Below are 23,962 nucleotides of genomic sequence, written 5' to 3' on the forward strand. Positions count from 1 at the left end.
TGCCAGTGACACACTGACACTACGGCAATTTACAACTTTCTGATCTGGCACCAAGCTGTCCAGGACTTTTTTTTTTAGATTGGATGTGCGTTGGACAGAACGGGCTTAAGTCCAGCCTTGTAGGATAGATGGGCCTGATCTATCTTGGGCTTTGGTTACCCGGGTTTCAAACATTTGGGGGCAGGCTTGGCATTCCTTCAGCCTAGGCCTCAACGCAGTCCGGCCCAACGTATGACCGGGCCTTTTTCTGAGGGCCACTACAGAGATACGTTGGAGCGGCGAGACTGAGCCCGAGGAAACGGGAGGAGAGGAGAGAAGCAACACGAAGCTCGCAACCATGGCGGAGATGACCTTCCGCTTCCTGCTCTCCCCGCCGACCCTTCCGCTTCGGAGCCCCACTGCCACCGCCACTGCCACGGTCGCGTCGTACCTAATCTCCGCCGGTCACGGCCGCCGCCGCCCGCTGGAACACGGCTGCCGCTGCGGTCGCCCGCCAGAGACGGCGCTCCGTGGCAGCTCCGGGGGCCGCGACTCGTATGACGACGAGGAGAACGTCCCCCGGTCCCTCGTCATCGAAGGAAGCAGAGAATCCTCCTCGGACCGTCGAACGGGTGAGACGCGCAAGCTTAATTACGCTAGTTGTAAAGCAATTCGTGTGCGTGGTTGCTTTTCAAAAAAAATTCGTGTGTGTGGTTCACTGGTTCCGGTTCTACTGACTAAGGAAACTTTGGAGCTGGGGGGTTCGCAGTGCGATCGGAGAGAGAGCGAAACGTAAGATTTTCTGCGAAAGCAAAGCAAGTACTATTGGAGTGCCATGAGCCCATGACTGAATTTTCAGTAATATAACTTCTAAAATATGGATAAATTAGTATGGCCCGTTGTGGGGATACCTTAAAGTGGATAGGGTCATCCAAAAAACATTTAGGGGAAATTTCTCTGTGTACAGGTGAGAAATTGGCGTGATGGTGATTGCTGCACGTTGCCTGGTTAATAATTGTTACAGCGTGATAGCACAAACCTTATTTCAGTTAAGTTTTTCCATACACCTTTTCTTGTCAGAATAGTTGGCATGTTCATTGTGGATGACACAATTCCTAGCATAATGATCATCACAAATTAGTGGCACTTAACACGGGGCTATACCCCCCCCCCCACCACCACACACACACACTTTGTAATGGTACCTGTTATTGTTTGCATGTTGTGCTTTCATTTCGATCATGTTGTCTATTTTAGGGAGTGCAGCACCAAGACATCAGGTAACTTTGAAAGAAGGGGGCACAATTAATGCAGACCACGAGGGGTGGCAAAATAGGCAATGTAGAACAGATGGGTTTTCAAAGAGCAGATCCAAGTCAGGCTACTTCGAAGCATTTGGGGTTGATTTGTCCCCTGATAATGTGGCTGTTGCTATCATCTTTTTTGTTCAAGGAGTTTTAGGTCTTTCCAGGCTTGCTGTCAGCTTCTACTTAAAAGATGATCTTCATCTCGATCCAGCAGAGGTATGTTGGTGACGATCCTTATTTGCTTCGTCCAGATACTAGTCCATTTCAGCTTTCAATCTCCGGGCATGTGTGCCTTTCTTTCACTGGAGCATAAGCAGTATGAGAACAAAACGTGTATTCACTTAGAACTCTTTTGTGAGAACATTTTATCTTTAAGTGATATGCCTGGATACAGAGATTTAGCATCATTTCTGTTTTCTAGACTGCAGTTATATCTGGTTTCTCAGCCTTGCCATGGTTGGTCAAGCCCCTCTATGGCTTTATCAGGTTTCACCAAAATACCAAATCTCCTTCCTGCATTCCTTTCTATTTATTTATATCCACTTAATCGCAATACTGTACTGTTGCTATTTTTCTATACAGCGATTCCATCCCTCTCTTCGGATATCGAAGAAGGTCATATCTATTTCTATCAGGCCTCCTTGGAGCACTTTCATGGAGTTTGATGGCGACTATTGTGGATGATAAATACAGTGCAGCACTCTCTATTATTCTTGGATCTCTTGCAGTTGCCATCTCTGATGTTGTGAGTCAGAAATTGCATGCTTAAAATATTTTAGCTCAACGGATTGTATCTCTGACATTTTCTTTATGTGTGGTTCACCTCATTTACGCAATCCATGGTACTCAGTTGTGTTGGTGTATATGTGTGAGTGGCCCATGTATAGCTAACTATATACCCACGTTGCTTGCTCTAATTATGTTTTCAAATACTTTTTAAACCTAAAGAACTTCAAGAGTAATTATCACAGATGCATTATGCATGCCATTATATCTTGTTAAAAGAGCTTAACTCCATATGGGCCTCATGTGTAAGAATATCTAAAATTTATCTAAAACATCAAAGATATGCATTTGCACCTTCTGAACTCATATATTTGTTCAACACATTTCAGAACAGAAATGTTAGAACTTCTGGTTTGTTTTTATAATGCAACTGAAAAAATTTCAGGTGGTTGATTCTATGGTGGTTGAGAGAGCTCGAGGTGAATCACAGAGTACATCTGGATCTCTCCAGTCACTATGTTGGGGATCCTCAGCCTTTGGAGGAGTTGTGAGTGCATACTTCAGTGGTTCTTTTGTGGATACTTATGGCGTAAGGTTTGTTATGTAGATAACTGTTGTGGGGGTTCTAGGGGTACCCATAGCCGTGTGGCGGAACGCACCCGCTATTCCCCGTGAGGGAGTACTCGGGGAAGTACTAGGCGATGGGGCTGAATCTACGCTGAGACAAGGACCCAGGAACACACGATTTAGAGTGGTTCGGGCCGCCGGAGCGTAATACCCTACGTCCACTGGGAGATGTATTGTTCTTGGTGGTGTGTATGAATCTATCCTCTGCCGGCCTTGGCTCTTGCCCAGCCTGAGGTCTTCTAGCGGCGCTCCCCCTTTTATAGATCAAGGGGGAACGGATACATAGGACGTTGATGCCCCGACAGGTGGGCCCAACGTGACTGTGGCTACCGCGGTAGCGAATCTTTTCCCCCGATAGGCGTACTGCTGCTCTTCTGACTCAGGGGGGTCTTCTCTTGTCCCGTCAGCTAGGTGCCCGTTGGAGTAGCATAGCTTGCGGCGTAGCCTGCTGAGGCTATTATGTAGCGTCATAAAGGGCGAAGCCGAGCCGTCGTATCCATCTGTTACGGCAGACTGGCAGACGCGGCGTGGGCGGCGCCAGTGCCCCCACTACCTTGGTAATACGCGATCAATAGTGTCCCCTGGCTAGTCAAACGCCTCGGCTTCTGCTATATCAATGCGGGGCGTCCACCTACCGCAATAAATGCAGTGGTGGGTGAGGCTTTGTATGGAGACCAAGCGCCCTTATATACGTGTCCGCGCCGGACCACCCAGAGGTAGGGCGTCGACTTCTTCCCTTAGCGAGGGGTCCGGTTACCATACAAGAGGTCCGGGACCCTATGAGGGGTCCGGGACTTCCGCGGGGGTCCGGACCCTTCGGGAGGTCCGGAGCCCCGGCTGTTCGGGCTGCCCGCCTCCTCCGGGACACGCGTCGTTCCCGGATCTTTCCCAGTCGTGAGGCAGGTCCGGGACCGTTGCCGAGAGAACAGAACTCCGGACCACAGGGGTCCGGCTGTTTGGACGTAGTCAAGGATAACTACAAGGCCCTTGTCTAGACACAGCAAGAGGGGGTACCCCAGTCCTGGGGTACCGACAGTGGCCCCCGGGCCCACCTCGGGAGAGGTACGAACCCGCGGGTGGGCCACTATCGTGATGTGTTTCTACGCAAGCTCGGTTGCGTTGGTGTGCTCATGCAGAGAGCGGGTGCCCCGGACCCCTGAGGCCGGTACACCTGTTGCCAGGCTCAGGTACTAGAGCGCTCTCCTCAGGGCGACGAGGGTGTAGGCTTAGGGTACGGAACCAAACTAAGCGGCTACACAGACCTCGGGTCGCTCAGGGAGCAAGCACCACTTCCCGGACCCGGCACTTGGAGCGACCGTGGCGAGCGGTCTCCGCCGGAGCGGGCCACCGGAGTGGACTTGGAGCAACCGTTGCTGACAATCCGATGAAGCATGTTACCGGACCTCATAGTAAGGTGCAAAGAAACCAAGCCTTATATAGAAGTGAGCCCGGGACCTCTAAAGACAGCAGTCCTGGATACTAGAGTACTTGTAACAGGGTAGTGAAGTACGTAAACTTAGGGTACATTACCAGGCTAAGCCACGCGGAGCTTCTCTACCCCAGGATACAAATACCACTTCACCAGAGCAGGTCCTTAGGGGTCCGGACTGCCTTCCAGCTAGAAGGGGTGTCTTCACCTGACCACAAGCCAGCAACTTAACTTGGATTGTTAGCAATAAGGGAAACTCCGGTCAAGAGGAAAGAATAGTTAAACCAAGGCGAATAAATGTAATCAGGGTGGAGCCTAGGTAAAACTGAGAAAGAAAATCTCCTTTATTATTGTGGTTGTCACGGTATACATCGGAGGTCGGGATTACGAGGTCGGACCTCCACCGCTCCGGACCGCTTTTGCCTGTTTGTGTGATAGGGCCAGAGGTCGGGTTTACAAGGTCGGACCTTGACCGCTCTGGACACACACGTAGACGCCACACTATTACAAAGGAGAAAATCTATCATTCCTTTCTTAGGAGTAACCTACGGCTGCATGCTATACAGCGCGTGAAGGCGCCCTGGATGTGCCTGAACCGCATCATCCAGCATCACCTCGGGAGCTCGGGGGACCCCTCCTTGCCTTAAGAGCTGTCACATGCTTACATGGCATGAGACAAATTCTTTGGCTTTGAATGGAAGAGGCCCCCTGCCCCTGCCGTCGCCGTTGCCGATGGAAACCAGAGCCCTTGCGCAGCAGATGGACCGGTGCGACGCGTGGAGAAGTGCGGTCGTTCGCCGGCTTGTCCTTGGTGCTAGCGCCAGGGGCCCCCGCGCGAGGAGGCGGGGTCCTGTCTGCAGCAGCACCGAGCAACGCTGAGGTGGATCTCCGGTGCTGGAGACGGCAGGACGACACGGTCCACTTCCTCCGGGATGGCCGTCGGCTCCAGGCTCCATGTTGAGAGGAAGCCTTGAGCCGACACCATGCCACCGCAGAGGAGGTGTGGCCGTTGCTTGAGAGAAAACCTTGAGTCGACGTAGGGGCAGCAGCGCCCAGCGGCGCCTCCGCTGTGCGCCGCTACGCCGGCTCCGAGGTGTCGCAGTGGCGACGCACAGCAGGCGTCGCTGTCGTGCGCCGCCGCACCGAGGGCGTTGCTGCGCCGGTGCCAAGACAGGTGGAGTGAGTGTGGCCCTGCCTTCCTTCATCTTCAGGTTCGTCGTTGCAGAGGAAGAACACAGCCCAGAGGCCTGAAGATCCAACCTGCGCCTGACTTCCCCACGGACGGCGCCAAAATGTTGTGGGGGTTCTAGGGGTACCCACAGCCGGGTGGCGGAACGCACCCGCCTATTCCCCGTGAGAGAGTACTTGGGGAAGTACTAGGCGATGGGGCTGAATCTACGCTGAGACAAGGACCCAGGAACACACGATTTAGAGTGGTTCGGGCCGCCGGAGCGTAATACCCTACGTCCACTGGGAGATGTATTGTTCTTGGTGGTGTGTATGAATCTATCCTCTGCCGGCCTTGGCTCTTGCCCAGCCTGAGGTCTTCTAGCGGCGCTCCCCCTTTTATAGATCAAGGGGGAACGGATACATAGGACGTTGATGCCCCGACAGGTGGGCCCAACGTGACTGTGGCTACCGCGGTAGCGAATCTTTTCCCCCGATAGGCGTACTGCTGCTCTTCTGACTCAGGGGGGGTCTTCTCTTGTCCCGTCAGCTAGGTGCCCGTTGGAGTAGCGTAGCTTGCGGCGTAGCCTGCTGAGGCTATTATGTAGCGTCATAAAGGGCGAAGCCGAGCCGTCGTATCCATCTGTTACGGCAGACTGGCAGACGCGGCGTGGGCGGCGCCAGTGCCCCCACTACCTTGGTAATACGCGATCAATAGTGTCCCCTGGCTAGTCAAACGCCTCGGCTTCTGCTATATCAATGCGGGGCGTCCACCTACCGCAATAAATGCAGTGGTGGGTGAGGCTTTGTATGGAGACCAAGCGCCCTTATATACGTGTCCGCGCCGGACCACCCAGAGGTAGGGCGTCTACTTCTTCCCTTAGCGAGGGGTCCGGTTACCATACAAGAGGTCCGGGACCCTATGAGGGGTCCGGGACTTCCGCGGGGGTCCGGACCCTTCGGGAGGTCCGGAGCCCCGGCTGTTCGGGCTGCCCGCCTCCTCCGGGACACGCGTCGTTCCCGGATCTTTCCCAGTCGTGAGGCAGGTCCGGGACCGTTGCCGAGAGGACAGAACTCCGGACCACAGGGGTCTGGCTGTTTGGACGTAGTCAAGGATAACTACAAGGCACTTGCCTAGACACAGCAAGAGGGGGTACCCCAGTCCTGGGGTACCGACACTAACAAATCTGATAAGAGTTGATGAAGCCTCTTGGTGTGTTTATAGTTCACTGATTAGGTGCTCCCTTCAATGCAGATTTGTCTTCGGTGTTACAGCACTTTTGCCACTGATGACGTCTACTGTTGCAGTTCTTGTAAATGAAGAACGCTTGCCTTTGGAGGAACGTTCAGTCTCACTGTCAGTTTCAAGTTCAGAATTAATTGAGAGATCTAAGCAGCGTATAATGCAGATTTGGAATTCAGTAAAGCAACCCAGCATATTCCTACCAACCTTGTTCATATTCCTTTGGCAAGCAACACCACAATCAGACTCTGCTATGTTTTTCTTTACGTAAGTTCCGCAGACTCATTTTATCTGATTAATTGCTCTGCACTGCTCTGTTATATTTATTTCTGAATTCAATAGTCCAATCACAGTTTAGGGGTCTTCAAACAATAAGAGTAGTTCTGGAAGTACCCCAAGAAAGTTCGAATTGTTGCCAAACACTGTTGGATGCAGCATCTAGCTTGTGTTGTTCTTGGTTAGCTGCAATTGAACTGAAATGATTTCCTTCCATGCTAAAGTTCCTTACTCTAAGCTGATTTCCTGGTACCACTAGTAATCAATTGGAATCTCATAATTTATGGGCTATATAGATTATGGTCTACTTCATAGCAAAATCTGAAGATAACTAGATTTGTTGCATTTTTCTGTGTAATCACATTCATCACATTTCTCTCTGCAGTAACATCTATGTAAGCTCAAGTTTATGTGTTAATTAAGTATTAGAGATATGTTGTTGTATTTCCTTGTATTGAGTTTACTTGTACTCCAAGCCTAAACGGCAGTAATATAATAGAGGTCACCCCCTCCTTTGGGTGTGTGCTGTTTTTCCAATTCTCTACATAGTATCACGAGTCCGGGCCAAACCCTAGGCCGGCCGTGTGCCCTCTCCTCTCCGCTGCCCTAGCTCGCGCAGCAGCCCCTGCTTGCGCGACCACCCACCACCAGCCGCCGCCTGCCTTAGGCCGCGACACCTCTTCCCCTGCGCCGCCCCTTCCTGGCCGGCTGCTCTCCCCTCCCTGCGCCGCCCAAATTGCTTCTGTTGGCCGGCTGCTCTACCTCCCTGCACCGCCCAGATTGCATCTATTGGCCGGCTGCTCTCCCCTCCCTGCGCCGCCCATCCCCTGGCCGGCTGCAACTCAGCAGATTTCATCTATTGATGTCCTGTGTCACCAGCACCTCTACCAACGCCGGTGACACCCTCGACGACGGTGACTCCCTCCTCGACGGCATCGCCTCCCTTTGTCGACGACATCCAGCCTCTGCCGATTTCCATGGCTGCGTACGCCGCCGTCTCCGTGCAGGCGCACGTTCCCATCAAGTTGGAACTCCGCTCCTCCAACTACACCAAGTGGAGCAACTTCTTCGAGGCCATGTGCGGCAAGTTCGGCCTCCTCCGTCACATCACCAGCGCTCCTCCTGATCCGCGCATTGATGCCTGGAACGAGGAAGACTGTGCTGTCCGCAGCTGGCTCTACGGCTCCGTCACCGAGGACGTCCTCGACTTCACCATGACGGCCAACCAGACTGCGCGGGAACTTTGGGTCGCCATCGCCAACCACTTCCAGGCGAACAAAGCCCCTCGCGCCATCTTCTTGAGTCATGCATTCCATGCGCTTACTCAAGGGGATATGTCCGTCCATGAGTACGCCCAAGCCCTGAAGAAGGCTGCCGATGCACTTCGGGACGTCGACAAGCCCGTCGCCGACTCTGAGATGGTGCTGGCCCTTCTTGCCGCGCTGATCCTCGCTACAGCACCACTGGAGAAATCATCGCAGGCGAGGCGGGCATGACCTTTGTCAAGGCCGTCGATCGCCTCTCTCTCCAGGAGCTGCGCCTAGCAAATCAGGCCAAGATGTCCGCCTCCTCCGCTTTGGTCGCCTCTTCTTCGACTGGGTGTGGTTCCTCCTGCCAGTCTGCGTCATCCTCGACCTCCGTCATGTAGCCACGCCCCAATCAGCAGCAGCAGCAGCGTCCGCCGCAGCAGGGCGGCCAGCAACAGCAACGTCGTCGTAGGGGTAGGCGGTCCAACGGCGGCCAGCAGCAGCAGCAGCCACCTCGCACGCCTAACCCTGGCGGCCCATGGATCTGCATCAACCCGTGGGCTGCCCAGGGTGCGCAAGGTGGGAGTGGTGGTGCAGGAGCCCAATTCCAGCGCGGCGGTCAGGGCATTCTTGGTGCCCCTCCTCAAGCTCACGCGGCGCTCACCCCAACCCAGGCGCCAGCTCAGTCTCCTTCGTGGGATCAGGCTGGCCTGATTGCCGCCCTTTAGCAGATGGCCCTTCAGCAGATGGCGCTGGAGCCTCCACAGACATGCACTCATCTGAAGGTATACTTCTCTCTCGCCTTCCAGCTGCTTCCTCTTCGATTACCGTAGGCAATGGTGCACATATCCCTGTCACGTCCCAAGATTCTTCCGTTCTGGCCACAGATACGTCTAGATTTGTTTTGAACAACGTTCTTATCGTTCCATCCATCATTCGCAACTTAGTTTCAGTTCGCCAATTCACTCGCGATAACCGTTGTTCTATCGAGTTTGACGCCTCTGGTTTTTCTGTTAAGGACATCAGGACGCGACGAGTGATCCTTCGCTGCGATAGTATTGGCGACCTCTACACCATCCCTTCAGTTGCTCCCGCCGCCGCACAAGCCCTCCTTGCAGCCTCCTCCACCTTGTGGCATCGTCGCCTCGGTCATCCTAGTCCAGCAGTCTTAGCTACTTTAAAACAGAACAATTTGGTTTCATGTAATAAAGTAGATCGCTCGTTGTGTCATGCATGTCAGCTTTGCAAGCATGCACGTCTTCCGTTTGCTGCTTCTACTCCACAAACTACTTCACTTTTTGAGATAGTTCACTGTGATGTCTGGACCTCGCCGGTTGCTAGTATTTCTGGTTGTTCCTACTACTTGGTTTTGTTGGATGATTTTTCGCACTATTGTTGGACGTTCCCGCTTAAGCACAAATCCGATGTACATCAGCATATCGTTGATTTCATTGCTTATGCTCGCACTCAGTTCGGCCTTCCCGTTAAGTGCTTTCAAGCCGATAATGGGACTGAATTTGTTAACCACGCCATGCACACCACCCTCCGCGCCAATGGCATTGTCTTTCACCTTTCATGCCCTTATACCTTTCCACAGAATGGCAAGGATGAACGCATTCTTCGAACCCTTAACAATTCAGCGCGAACCCTCCTCATCCATGCCTGTATGCCGCCCAAGTATTGGGCTGAGGCACTCGCAACAGCCACCTATCTGCTTAACCGGCGCCCCTCCTCCTCCATTCGTAACGCGATTCCCTATTTTTGCCTCTATAACTCTTATCCCTCTTATGATCACTTGCGTGTCTTTGGTTGCTTGTGTTATCCTAACCTACAGGCCACCTCTTCACACAAGCTCACACCACGCTCGATCGCTTGTGTCTTTTTGGGATATCCGCCTGATCATAAGGGTTATCGCTGTCTTGACCTTACAACGCGTCGCATTATTATATCTAGACACGTTGTGTTTGATGAGTCCACCTTTCCCTTCGCTCGTGAGACTCATCCACCCACTACCAGCTCTTTTGATTTCTTACTCAGTCGCGACTTGGATATTGCACCTTTGTTTACTAATCATGCAGCTGGCGGCTCTCCTACGGCTGCTCCGTCTTCCATAGACGTTGAGCAACTGTGCTCGGTACCTGGTGGGAGCGGTGTTGAACCCCCACTAGGGCCCTCGGCGTCTCCGTCTCTGGGCGGGCGTGGTTTCGTGCCCCCGTCCGGTCCTTCGGCGTCTTCTCCTACGGGTGGGGCGGCTTCCAGCCCGCTTCCTGCGCCAGGAGCAGCATCTGCTCCACCTGTGCCTCCTGGTGCGCCCGGTGCTGCTTCTGGTGCGCCTGCTGGTGCTCCTTCTGGGGTGCCTGGAGCGCCTGATGCTGCTGCTCTTGCTCCTGGAGCGCCTCCTGGTGCTGCTCCTGGGGCGCCTCGTGGTGCTGTGCCTGACGAACGCTTCGGTCGAGTGTGCAGCCGCCGCCCAGCTGCTGCTATGGTCCCCTCACAGCCTGTTCGCCCTCTTCACGAGCTTCCTCTACCGCAGCTGCAGGGCCACTACCTTGGCCCCCTTCCGGCGCAGTCTTCAGAAGCTCCTCCTCGAGAGCTTCCTCCACTTGAGCCTCCTCGACATCCGATGATTGGTTCTCCTCCACCGCCGGTCCTTCGCCGCATTACTCGACTCCAGTCTGGTACAATTCAGCCAGTTAGTTACAAGAATTTGACTGCTGATCATGTTGTTGCTTCTCCCGTTCCGGCCAATTATCGCAGTGCACTTGCGGATCCTAATTGGTGAGCAGCTATGGCAGATGAGTTTCAGGCTCTGGTTGATAATGGTACTTGGCGCCTTGTTCCTCGGTCTCCTGGAGCTAATGTGGTAACTGGCAAGTGGATTTTCGAGCATAAGTTTCATTCAGATGGCTCTCTTGCACGTCATAAAGCTACATGGGTAGTCCGTGGATTTTCTCAGCAGCATGGCATAGATTATGATGAGACTTTCAGTCCTGTGGTCAAGCCTGCCACCATTCGCACTGTTCTTAGCCTTGCTGTATCTCGTCATTGGCCTATTCTTCAGCTCGATGTGAAGATTGCCTTTCTGCATGGACATCTTGATGAGACAGTGTACTGCCAGCAGCCTCCTGGTTTTGCTGATTCTTCACATCCAGATTATGTCTGCCTTCTGCAAAAGTCGCTTTATGGGTTGAAGCAGGCTCCTCGTGCATGGTACCAGCGATTTGCTACATACATTCGTCAGTTGGGATTTGTTCCGTCAGTCTCCGGCACTTCCTTGTTTGTTTACAAGGATGGCGCCAGCACTGCTTACCTACTCCTCTATGTCGATGACATTGTTCTCACTGCTTCGTCGACGGATTTGCTTCTTTCCATTATTGGTCAACTTCATGCAGAGTTTGCTATGACTGATCTGGGTGATATACATCACTTACATCACTTTCTGGGGATTTCTGTCACCCGTACTTCAGAGGGTTTATTTTTGTCTCAGCGACAGTACGCCTCGGATCTGCTACAGCGCGCCGGTACGAGCGAGTGCCACTCTACCTTGACGCTAGTTGATAGCAAGTCCAAATTGTCTGCTACAGATGGTCCTCCGGTTGCGGATCCTTCAGAGTACAGGAGTATTGTTGGTGCACTGCAGTATCTCACTTTGACTTGTCCTGATTTGGGCTATGCTGTTCAGCAAGTCTGCTTGTTTATGCATGATCCGAGGGAACCACATCTTGCACTCGTCAAGCGGATTTTGCGCTATGTCAAGGGCACTCTGGACGCTGGTCTTTCTTTGGGAGTTGGCTCTGTCGACACACTCACAGCATATTCTGATGCCGATTGGGCTGGATGTTCTGATTCTCGACGATCTACCTCAGGCTACTGTGTCTATCTTGGAGATAATCTGGTGTCTTGGTCCTCTAAACGCCAGACTACAGTTTCTCATTCCAGTGCTGAGGCTGAGTACAGGGCAGTGGCACACGTTGTTGCTGAGTGTTGTTGGCTACGACAGTTGCTTCAGGAGCTTCATGTTCCCCTCGCCAAGGCTACCGTTGTCTATTGCGACAACGTTAGTGCTGTATATATGACTGCTAATCCCGTCCATCATCGTCGCACGAAGCACATTGAGATTGATATTCATTTTGTTCGCGAGAAGGTGGCTTTGGGAGAGATTCGGGTCTTACATGTCCCGTCTTCTCATCAGTATGCTGGCATCATGACTAAAGGACTTCCTGTCCAATTGTACACTGATTTTAGGACTAGTCTTGGTCTTCGTTTAGCTCTGTCTACGACTACGGGCTGGTATTAGAGATATATTGTTGTATTTCCTTGTATTGAGTTTACTTGTACTCCAAGCCTATACGGCAATATATAATAGAGGTCACCCCCTCCTTTGGGTGTGTGGTGTTTTCCCAATTCTCTACATTAAGTACACTGGATCATACATCTACTTAGAAGCTTAAATATCTGTGAGAACAGTTACATCTACTTAGATACATAAGTCAGAACTTGGTCATAAATTGGTATTGCTCTGATATGTATATTAGAAGTATCTGTGATCGACATATCACTGAAATTGCTGAATCTTCATATGCTACTTTCTCATGCTTTTCAGCACAAATAAGCTTGTGTTTTCTTCGGAATTTCTAGGACGTGTCACGCTTGTTACATCTATTGCATCCTTATTGGGTATTGGGCTGTACAATTCGTTTTCGAAGGAAGTTCCATTGAGGAAAATATTCCTTGTGACAACAGTTTTAGGTTCTGCGCTGGGATTGACACAGGTCCTCTTCTGTGCTTACTTGTTCTAATGTTGTTGCTATAATCTTTGTTGCCAAACCATATTTACTTGTGTTTTTTCAGGTTCTTCTTGTCACTGGCCTGAACAGGAAGCTTGGTATAAGTGATGAATGGTTCTCCATTGGGGATTCCTTGATTATCACGGTCCTTGGTCAGGTATGCAACACTTTTGCAACAACTAGATCCAGGAATAACCATTGGGGATTTTTAAGCCTTGTAAATGGAGCGAACAAAATCCTAAAATTATAATTTTGTTATTGATATAATTATGTAAGGTGATATGCTGCAATAATTCTGTTTTTGTTCCTGCTCGTGAAAATCAACATCAACCTAGTTCCTTTTTATATGCCTATTACCCCGTCTATTAGGAAATGTATAGAACCTGACATATATAGCTTATTGTAGTTGCTATGTATAGCTGATTGATTTGTACCAGGATAGTTTCCTTGTAACACAAGCCACATTGGCTATATATATGAAAGCTAACCCCCCTGATTGGGTGTGGTGTTTCTCCCATTCTACCTCTCTACATGGTATCAAGAGTCCGGGCCCTTCCTGGCTCCTCTCCCTTCCGCTAAACCCCCGTCGCCGCCACCAGGCCGCGACCCAACCACCATCGCGCCGAGCCCTTGCCTCGGCGCCTACCCACGCCGCCGCCTCCTCTGGCCGCCGCGTCTCCTTCTCTGCTGCCGTCTTCTCTTCCAGGCCGCAGCACCTTCTTTTTCCTGATCCAATCTGCTATTGACGGCCGCCGCCATGACGTCCACCAATTCCGGATCAACCATCCTCTCGTCTGGTTCCTCTCCAGGGACACAGGGCGACTCCGTCGGCCCTCTGTTCGTCCACCCCTTCGCCTCTGTCAACGTGAAGCATCACGTGCCGATGACGCTGGAACTCCAGGGCGGCAATTTCGCCCGGTGGTCGGCGAGCTTCCTTGCCATGTGCGGCAAGTTCGGCGTCATCTCCCACATCGACGGCACTGCTCCACCCTCCCCCGCCGACTCCTCCTGGCAGCAGGCGGATTGCTGTGTCCGGAGTTGGATCTTCGGCTCCGTTGCCGAGGCCGTCCTCGACATGGCCACGACCGGCACCACCCAGACCGCTCGTCAGCTCTGGGTCGCCATCGACGGTCTCTTCCAGGCGAACAAGGCGCAGAGGGCCATCTTCCTGAGCCACGAGTTCCACTCGATGACTCAAGGGGATTCCTCCATCGACGACTACTGCCTCCGCGTCAAGACCACCGCCAACAAGCTCCGCGACGTCGGCCATCCCGTCGACGAGCCGCAACTCGTCCTCAATCTCCTCCGCGGGTTGAACGAAGAGTTTGCCGGCACCGCCGACCACGTCGCCGCCACCAGCCTCACCCTCACCTACGCGCGCGACCAACTCTCCCTCAAGGAGCTGCGCCTCGCGAATGGGAAGAAGGTCGCCGCCGCCACGGCGCTCATCGCCGGCTCTGCTTCCTCCTGCGGCGGCGCTGGCTGCCGCGGTCAGCAGCAGGCGCCACAGCAGCAGCCCCGCGGCGACGGCCAGAGGCGCAACTCTGGCAAGAAGGGCGGGCGCAAGAACGGCGGCGGATCTGGCGGAGGGTACGGCGCTCACGGCGGCGGCTTCGGCGCTTCGCAGCGCCCATCGCCTGCTGGGCCCTGGTTCTGTATGAACCCGGGCGGCCAGTACTGGGCCGGCGCTGGTGGGCCGCCTGCTGGGCAGCCGTGGCGCCCTTCGCCAGGCCTGTTGGGTTCTGGGCCGCCACAGGCAAGGTTTTTTTATCCGACCGGTTCAACTGAACCGCCGGCCACCGGTTCCGGTTAACCGGACCGGTTGGACCGGTTACCGGTTCCGACAGGCCAAATTCAAAACCGAATTCAAACGTTACCGTTCTAACGGTTAGGACCGGTTAGCCGGCCGGTTTGTTGGTAAAACCGGACCGGTTGCACCGGTTACCGGCCTTTGAACAAAATAAACCGACAGTTTTAAATTGGTTCCGTGGTGTGAAATAAAAGAAAATTTTGGTATGAACTATGCACATATTAATGTAAAATACCACACCAAAGTAACAATTTATAATTATGCAGAGATATACAATATTAATGCGTGTGCATACAAATACCATAGTCCTAATCGTGCCTACAAATACAGTAGTCACTGATACACATTAATAATAGTTCAACGTAAGAATGGGAAGACCCCCATTCTGGACGTCATTTGGTATTCGGCGATGGACATCACATTCAAACCTCGCACTCTAAGCAGTTCAGCCTTGTAGTCTTGCCAAGATTGCCCTGTCCACGCCGATGTTGTCTCCCATTCCTGAACTAACATAGTGTAAAAATGGGGGTCTTCCCATTCGTACACCCATCTCGTCTGTGGCTCCATGCTGATGTCAGGTATGAGATAGTGAAAAGAGTGCCTGGAATCGCTATAGGAGGAAGAAGAGTACTGTGGAGTATCGTTGTCCGTCGGTCCAACCGTTCTCCTCGGCGATTCCGGTGCTCCATGATCGGGGTCCTGTGTAGCATGTGTGAACTGAGTCTCCCCTGCAATTAACCAGATATAATAATTAGTACTCATAATCAGAAACAGGTGTGCATATATAGGTGCAATGTATACCTGTGAAACGAATGGGAATACCACCACCACTACCACCACCACCACCACCAGCAGCAGCATCTGCACCGTCACTACCGTCACCATCACCAGCGGAGCTGCTATCCCCAGTCTCTTGATACGGTGGACTACGCTCACCATCGCCATCATCTGTGGACGTGTCGCTGTTCACTGATTTTGCTGTTGCTTTTCCTTTTTGTTTTTGACGCTTCGAGTCACCCTTCGTATGCCCCCTCTGGAATTTCCTCTTCCCTAGGTGAGTGTCACCCACATGTCTACGTGCCCAATCGCTGATGCAAGCATCTCCCGTAGTGTCACGTAGATCTGAGAGGTTTATTTGATCCCTGACAATATGAGACGGGAGAGGGACGTCTCCGTCATCATCATCCTCATCCAGAACTGGAGCGTGGTTAGATCGACCATATTCCATCCATTCCCGCACCGGATTATTCTCATCATAAAATGAAAGATGGGCCAGCTGGTCGATAAAATCACCTTCTTCACGTATCGGTGGGCCGGAGACCTCCTCTAGTCGCAGACGAAGGTTGTAGTTGACATAGACCAGCTTGTTAAGTTTCTTGTGCGACAATCGATTGCGAACTTTTGTATGCAGCAAGGCAAAAGTACTCCAGTTGCGCTCGCATCCACTGGACGAACAACATTGTGAAACAAGCCGCATGACAAGATACTGCAGTTTTGGAGTGCTTGATCCGAACATTATCCACCAGGACGCTGTATGTGCAACCAAGTATGTAAGCAATATATTCAAATATAGAGAAAACAACAATATGTTACGGAGTAACTCTTACATGGGGATGTCTTTGGATCCATCGCCATTCTCATTGCCATTTCACTGCCAAACTCGCCAACCTTCTGCCGAAACACCTCAAGCTCCTGCAATGCCTGCACGGCGCTCTGGACATCCGTCATGCGCTCAAATGTATCCTTGAGTCCACGGAACATTTCTTGAGTTGGTTCCATCGTGTATGAATACCTCGGATTTAGGACAGCAGCTGCAAAATATAAATCACTTCAAATAAGCATAAGTTTCATAGAGTTCCAAAATAGATGACTCGTATAGTCTTACCTGGACCCACATACGTGCCTATGAAAAGGTCACGCATCCTATCGTCCATAACCTTAAGATACTCGTCCCGAGTGGAAACATTATTTCCAAAGAAAGATTGCAGCTCCTGTCTCGTATTCTGGTACGACATCACGACTTCGCACATGTTGGGCCGCTTGTCCTGATCAGCGAAGCGAAGGAACTTGTATATTGCTTGAACTGTGTCGATGACATATTTCAATCCGTCCCACCACTCCAAATTTGAAAACCTGGAATGAGTAAATCGACCATCTTCGGTATCTGTCCATTTGCTTTGTAAAAACTCAGTAGATGCCATCCACTGCATGAAACGATCACGTTTCCGATAGATGCTCTCTAAGAACATGTAATTGGTTCCAAATCGAGTGGCATTCCACTTGACCAACTCACCACCGATTGCGTTCCTCATCATTGTATTCAACTGACCATGATTGTGTAACCAATTAGAAATTCGCTTGCATTGCTTGATCGTACCAGAATGTTCGGGCCTTCGAGCTATATCCTTCAACATCAAATTGACGGTGTGTGCTAGACAAGGTGTCCAAAGAATGTGTTCATACACCTCTCCTAGTGCCTTGCAAGCTTTCTTGTAATTCGAGCCATTATCGGTGACTATATGCACGACATTCTCCGGTCCAATCTCGTCCACCACCTTTCGAATCTCCTGTCAAAATAGGTAGGATTTTTTAGTAAGTTTCAAAATATACTCAAAGTGAATGGGACATGTTTAGGGCCTACCCTAAGCAAATATGTGCTATCTTGAGTTCTTCCACTCGCATCAATAGACTTGTGGAACCACATGACTCCATTGCAGTATATCAAAAAGTTGATGACACTCATCCTCGTCGGCCCAGTCCATGAATCACACATCAACGTGACGCCAAATAAGGGCCAGTCTTTCCGAAACTTTACGTACCTCGTCTTCAAGTCTTGCTCGTTTTGATCAAGGTACTTGCCATCAATATCCCGTCCAGTTGGTGATGCGATACCTTCACCTGCAAATATATGAAAATCATGAGATACAGAAATGTAAGCTCATAGGTGTCATACGAATGAAAGAAAACATACCCCACTTCTGTGCCTCCCTGACCGCGCTGACAAAGTAAGGATTGTCAGCCTGTCTTCCAGGTACTCCCGCAAAATGGAAAAACTTTGACCAAGCTTTACCAATAGCTTCCTTTGCATTCCTACCCTTCTGCGTCCAGGAGCCTGTATCAATTCTTTGTTGGGTCATTCCTCTTCTCCCACCGGATGCCACGTTATAATCCTCCACCGCAGGACTCTCCCTCTGCGAAGTTGCCCTACGCAACATCCTCTGCAAAGGATTCCCCCTCGTCGAACCACTATCCCCTCCATGCTCGTATACACCTCCTCTCTGTTCCACCCCCGTCGGTACACTGCTTCCGCTCTCGATTGGTCCAAGGCACGCTGCAGCTGAGTCTCCTCATCTTCTTCTTCACCGGGATAGTTTCCCTCCGCTGCAGCCTTCTCCCGTCTCAACCTCTCTCGAGCCCGTTCAGCAGTTGCCTTCCTAGCCTTCTCAATGTCACGCTGAAAATACTCCCGCACATCTGGTGGCACATTCCTGCAATGGACCACCTCCGCCCCGCGGTGAGCCAAATGTTGTTTCAATCTAGTCGCACCACCTCCTGCTTTCTGCGTATTACAATACTTGCACCGCCATCCGGGATAAAAATTTTCACCATGTTCCCATACAATATCTTTATCTCTACCTGACATTGTCTATCTGCATAAATGGACAACAAAGACATATCAATCACATAAATCCTAAATCAACCTAAATCCTAAAAACATATATGCACCTTAATATTCAATTCTATCTAAATCCTTACGTCATACACTTAAATCTTACCTAAATCCTAACTACACCTAGATCATACATCTAAATCCTAAAACAAATCATCTAATACTTGCAAATCAACTCAAAGGGAAAAAAAACAAACGGCTTACCTACCTCCCAGGCCGGCTTACCGCCGATTCCGGCCGGCTTACCGCTGCGCCCGGCCGGTTAACCGGCGCGGCCGGTTAGATCCGGGCCGGGGCCGGCTAACCGGTTCTGCCGGCCAGCTAGCCGCGCTAACCGAGCGGTTGGCCGGCGGTCACCGGCGGTCGGGCTTCCTGGCGCCGCCTGGAGGGAGAGGGAGGCGGAAATGGGGTGGGGGGCGCAGGTCTGAAGGTTCTGGGGGGGTGTGGCGCCTTATGTGTCGGTGATGGGCCGGTGGGCCTTAATGGGCCGCCTGTTTTTTTTTTTAAATTCAAATGCCCCAAAAATATATCAAATGAATGAATATTTCAAAAATTTTGACACCATTACATTCCTCGCAACTTGAAGTATTTTTATGAATTTTTTGGGATTTTTTCATTTCCTGGAATTCAAATTTAAAATTTGAATTTTGCCCCGGTTTGAACCGCCCGGAACCGGAACCGGGCCGGACCGGTTACACCGGTAACCGCGGTAACCGGTCCGGTTCCCAGCGGTTTTTTTAACCCTGGCCACAGGCCCCCGCGGCCTTCGCTCCACTTGCTCCGCAGCAGGCCCACACGGCGTTTGCTCCTCTCCGGTACTCGCCAGGCCCGTTCGCTGCTCCTCCGGCCCAAGCTTCGACGTGGGATCAAGCTGGGCTGATTGCAGCCCTCCAGCAGATGTCTGTCCAGGGGTCCTCCCCCTGGGTGATGGATTCCGGCGCCTCCTCCCACATGACGTCCTCGGATGGTATACTCCTCAAACGTCTGCCCACTTCCATCTCTTCAATTTTAGTAGGCAATGGTACTAGTATCCCAGTCACGTCTCACGGTCACTCCGTTCTCGCCACCACAGCGTCCACTTTTGCACTCAATAACGTTCTTGTCGTTCCCTCGATTGTTCAGAATTTACTTTCTGTTCGTCAGTTTACCCGCGACAACCACTGTTCCATTGAGTTTGACGCTTTCGGGTTTTCTGTTAAGGACATCCCGACGGGGCGCGTGATTCTTCGCTGCAATAGCGACGGGGATCTATACACCTTGCAGCCTTCCACCACGTCTGCACTTGTCGCCGCCTCCAGCACCTTGTGGCACCAGCGCCTCGGCCACCCCGCTCCAGCAGCAGTAGCTAGATTGAATAAAAACAATTTATTATCTTGTAATAATTCAGGCCGTTCGCTTTGCCACTCTTGTCAGCTTGGCAAACACGCTCGCCTGCCATTTACTTCATCTACTTCGCATACTGCTGCACCCTTTGAGCTTGTTCATTGTGATGTTTGGACGTCACCAGTATCTAGCATTTCTGGCTATTCTTATTACTTGGTGATTTTGGACGATTTTTCTCATTTTTGCCGGACATTCCCCCTCAGACGCAAGTCTGACGTCCACCAGACCATAGTTGATTTCGTTGCTTATGTTCGCACTCAGTTTGGTCTGCCCGTTAAGTGCTTTCAGGCCGACAATGGCACAGAGTTTGTCAACACTGCCACGTCTACTTTCCTGGCGGCCCATGGCACCCTGCTACGTCTCTCGTGTCCGTACACCTCCGCACAGAACGGCAAGGCTGAGCGTGTTCTTCGCACGCTCAATAACTCCGTGCGCACTCTCCTGCTTCATGCGTCCATGCCAGCATCCTACTGGGCTGAGGCACTTGCAGTCGCCTGCTATTTGCTTAATAGGCGCCCCTCGTCCTCCATTCACAGCGAGATCCCCTACACACGCCTCTACAGCGCGCCGCCTAGCTATGATCACCTGCGAGTTTTTGGGTGCCTGTGCTATCCCAATCTCCAGGCGACCTCTGCACACAAGCTAGCCCCGCGCTCCGCAGCCTGTGTGTTCCTCGGGTATCCTACAGCTCATAAGGGGTACCGCTGTCTCGACTTGTCCACCAGGCGCATCATCATCTCGCGTCATGTTGTCTTCGACGAGTCACACTTCCCTTTTGCAGACGTCTCCCCTGTTGCACCCCCATCGTCCCTTGATTTTTTGGCCGACGATACTGTGGATACTATGCCTTGCTATACTAACCGTGCAGCTCGTCCTCCGCCTTCGGCGCCCGCGGTCGCTCCGTTCTCCTCGAACGTTGAGCAGCCGCCTCCCTCCTCCGAGCTTGCAGGTCCCGGCGGGCGTGGTCCAGTGCCCCCGTCAGGACCTGCACTTCCGGGCGGGTCTGGCCCTGTGCTTCCGACCAGACCCCCCCCCCAGCGCCCCCAGCACCGCCGCTGCTGGTCTACTCTCGCCGACCGCGCGCACCGGCACCTCCGCCTGTGCCTGCTCCTGTGCCTGCTGCCCCGGAATCCTCTGGACCTGTGACTCGTACACAGTCTGGTGTTATTCCGCGCGTGCAGTACAAGGGGTTGGCCGCCATCGTCCCGTCCCCGCTCCCGGCGAACTACCGCAGCGGGCTCGCCGATCCGAATTGGCGAGCTGCCATGGCTGATGAGTTTCAGGCCCTGATTGACAACGGCACCTGGCGTCTCGTTCCCCGACCGCCTGGTGCCAACGTCGTCTCCGGGAAGTGGATCTTCAAGCATAAGTACCATTCCGACGGTACTCTTGCTCGGTACAAGGCGCGCTGGGTCGTCCGCGGCTTCTCCCAGCAGCACGGCATAGACTACGACGAGACATTCAGCCCGGTGGTCAAACTGGCAACCATCCGGGCTATTCTCAGCATCACCACTTCTCGTGCCTGGCCCATCCACCAGCTCGACGTGAAGAACGCCTTTCTTCACGGCCACCTCGACGAGACGGTCTACTGCCAGCAGCCGCCTGGATTCGTCGACCCCGCCGCTCCTGATCATGTCTGCCACCTGCAGAAGTCCTTGTACGGGCTCAAGCAGGCGCCGCGAGCGTGGTACCAGCGGTTCGCCTCCTTCATTCGACAGCTCGGCTTCGTCGCCTCGGCCTCCGACACTTCCCTCTTTGTGCTCAAAGAGGGCGCGAGCATCGCCTACTTGCTGCTCTACGTCGATGACATCATCCTCACCGCTTCGTCCTCGACGCTTCTTCAGCAGATCATGGCCAAACTCACCTCTGAGTTCGCCATGACCGACCTCGGCGACCTGCACCACTTCCTCGGCATCTCCGTCACGCGCTCGTCTGACGGCCTGTTCCTGTCCCAGCGACAGTACGCCATGGATCTTCTCCAGCGTGCCGGCATGACTGAGTGTCACTCTACGGCGACCCCTGTTGACACTCAGGCCAAGCTCTCAGCCTCGGATGGTGCCCCGCTGTCTGCCTCTGACAGCTCTGACTACAGGAGTCTCGTGGGTGCTCTTCAGTACCTCACCTTGACTCAGCCTGACCTGGCGTACGCTGTCCAGCAAGTGTGCCTCTTCATGCACGACCCTCGCGAGCCTCATCTCGCTTTGGTCAAGCGCATCCTACGCTACGTGAAGGGCACGCTCTCCTACGGCCTCCACATCGGCACCGGCCCCGTCGACAGTCTGACTGCCTACTCCGACGCCGATTGGGCTGGCTGTCCGGACTCCCGGCGCTCGACTTCAGGCTTCTGCGTGTTCCTCGGCAACAACCTGATTTCGTGGTCTTCGAAGCGTCAGACCACGGTGTCCAGGTCCAGCGCCGAGGCCGAGTACCGTGCGGTCGCCCATGCCGTCGCTGAGTGCTGCTGGATCCGCCAGTTGCTTCAGGAGCTCCATGTTCCCCTCGCTTCCGCCACCGTTGTCTATTGTGACAACGTGAGTGCCGTCTACATGACGGCCAACCCTGTCCACCACCGGCGCACGAAGCACATCGAGATCGACATTCACTTCGTCCGCGAGAAGGTGGCGCTTGGACAGGTCCGGGTTCTTCATGTTCCCTCCGCTCATCAGTTCGCTGACATCATGACCAAGGGCCTCCCTGTACAGCTCTTCACAGAGTTTCGGTCCAGTCTTTGCGTCCGTACTCCTCCCGTTGCGACTGCGGGCGGGTATTAGGAAATGTATAGAACCTGACATATATAGCTTATTGTAGTTGCTATGTATAGCTGATTGATTTGTACCAGGATAGTTTCCTTGTAACACAAGCCACATTGGCTATATATATGAAAGCTCACCCCCCTGATTGGGTGTGGTGTTTCTCCCATTCTACCTCTCTACACCGTCCAGGATTGGTACAGCAAAGGCGTAAATTTTCTTTTAAAAATAGGCAAAGTTGTAAATATATATATAAAGAGCAAAAGTGTAACTATTAAGACAGGTGAGATATGAGTATGCTGCTGAAGACTCCTTTCCTGTAGAAGTCAAATATCCATATTTGAATGTGGCATTCATTCTTCATAATGTTCTTTGTCGTACCATTTTGACATAATAAACCTTTTGAATTCTGTAAGTATCAATACATCATCATGCTTTTAGCATTCTTTTTTCTACCTAAAAACATATTCAATTAATATATAAACTTATGTTGTAGGCTTCCTTCATGCCTGTCTTGGTGTTAGCTGCGAAATTGTGCCCTCCAGGAGTGGAAGCAACTTTATTTGCTACTTTGATGTCCATTTCAAATGCAGGCAGTGTTGCTGGCGGTCTAGTGGGCGCGGGTCTAACTCAGTTCTTGGGAGTCACCAGAGACAATTTTGAAAATCTGGCTCTGCTGATTGCCGTCTGCGATCTCACTTCCCTGCTACCTCTTCCTCTTCTGGGTCTCCTGCCAGATGAATCCCCTACAGATAGTGCACAGACAAAAAATGATTGACGTACTCTCTTGATGGATTGTTACAAGACGTGTAAACTCTTTAGGCAGAAACTGGTGTCAATCTGCTTTATCTTGAGCAGTGCAGTGCTCATCACTGAATAGAAAGAATGTTGCGCTGACAATGCACAAGGAGAAAGCATTTTTTTGGAGCCCTCGTCAAATTGTACGAAGGGAAAGGCTATCCGGTTGTGACAATGTGGAGGCGAGGCTGTACAGGTGTACCTATTGTAAATTTGCAATGTAGTATGATGTAAACTGCAGAGCGCATTCTGATTTCACCGTGTTTGCACCTTCCAGTTTGAACCCCGGTAGCCCAATCTGAATGGGAATATAGGGTAAAAGGAGTTGTGATTACTGAATTGTGAAGATGGCCTTCCTTAAATGACACACCGAGTAACGTTATGTATGAGTTTTTCTTGTACTCCGAAAATCTTTGTTAAGTAACATACGGCATATTTCTCTTTTTTTACATGAGGTAAAATCATACTATGTGAGTATGTGACACCTCTTAAAGACAACAAATGTCATGCAAGATACGTGTTCGAGCACAGGATGGCATGCACGGGTTCTTGCCGTGGGACGTACCTGGTCATTGGCTTGCTTATTGGCGGGCGCCTCAAGAGTTAGACTTGTGATTGAAATAGGCTCATCAAGAGTTAGGAATTGTTTTGAGATTAAGAGTTTGGTAAACATGTTTTTCACTTTTTCATCCATTATCGTTTCATTGTCCTAGAAATGTAATAACAGGGTGAAGTACAAAGGTAATAACAGCGCCGTCAAGCT

At 51.9% G+C, this 23,962-nt stretch overlaps 2 protein-coding genes across 3 annotated transcripts; one reads left to right on the top strand and one right to left on the bottom strand.

Moving 5' to 3' along the window:
* The first annotated feature begins 265 nt into the window (after positions 1 to 265).
* LOC120687944 (folate-biopterin transporter 1, chloroplastic-like) lies at positions 266 to 23,648 on the top strand. 2 transcript variants are annotated; one of them, XM_039970038.1, is made up of 9 exons: positions 266 to 611; positions 1,237 to 1,502; positions 1,708 to 1,772; positions 1,869 to 2,031; positions 2,458 to 2,606; positions 6,491 to 6,745; positions 12,605 to 12,773; positions 12,853 to 12,945; positions 22,898 to 23,648. In XM_039970038.1, the coding sequence occupies exons 1-9, from the start codon at positions 338 to 340 to the stop codon at positions 23,177 to 23,179; spliced, it is 1,716 nt and encodes a 571-aa protein (XP_039825972.1). In that variant the 5' UTR covers positions 266 to 337; the 3' UTR covers positions 23,180 to 23,648. The 2 variants fall into 2 exon arrangements, with proteins under 2 accessions (XP_039825972.1, XP_039825973.1); XM_039970039.1 differs by having other exon boundaries at positions 279 to 611; positions 1,246 to 1,502.
* Positions 15,940 to 17,434, bottom strand: LOC120687946. The gene is made up of 3 exons (XM_039970040.1): positions 17,240 to 17,434; positions 16,484 to 17,165; positions 15,940 to 16,409 (listed from the first exon to the last, which is right to left on the bottom strand). The coding sequence occupies exons 1-3, from the start codon at positions 17,369 to 17,371 to the stop codon at positions 16,162 to 16,164; spliced, it is 1,062 nt and encodes a 353-aa protein (XP_039825974.1). The 5' UTR covers positions 17,372 to 17,434; the 3' UTR covers positions 15,940 to 16,161.
* Positions 23,649 to 23,962: the final 314 nt, after the last annotated feature.

The sequence above is a fragment of the Panicum virgatum genome, chromosome 9N (genome assembly GCF_016808335.1).
Source record: "Panicum virgatum strain AP13 chromosome 9N, P.virgatum_v5, whole genome shotgun sequence".
Classification (NCBI taxonomy): domain Eukaryota; kingdom Viridiplantae; phylum Streptophyta; class Magnoliopsida; order Poales; family Poaceae; genus Panicum; species Panicum virgatum.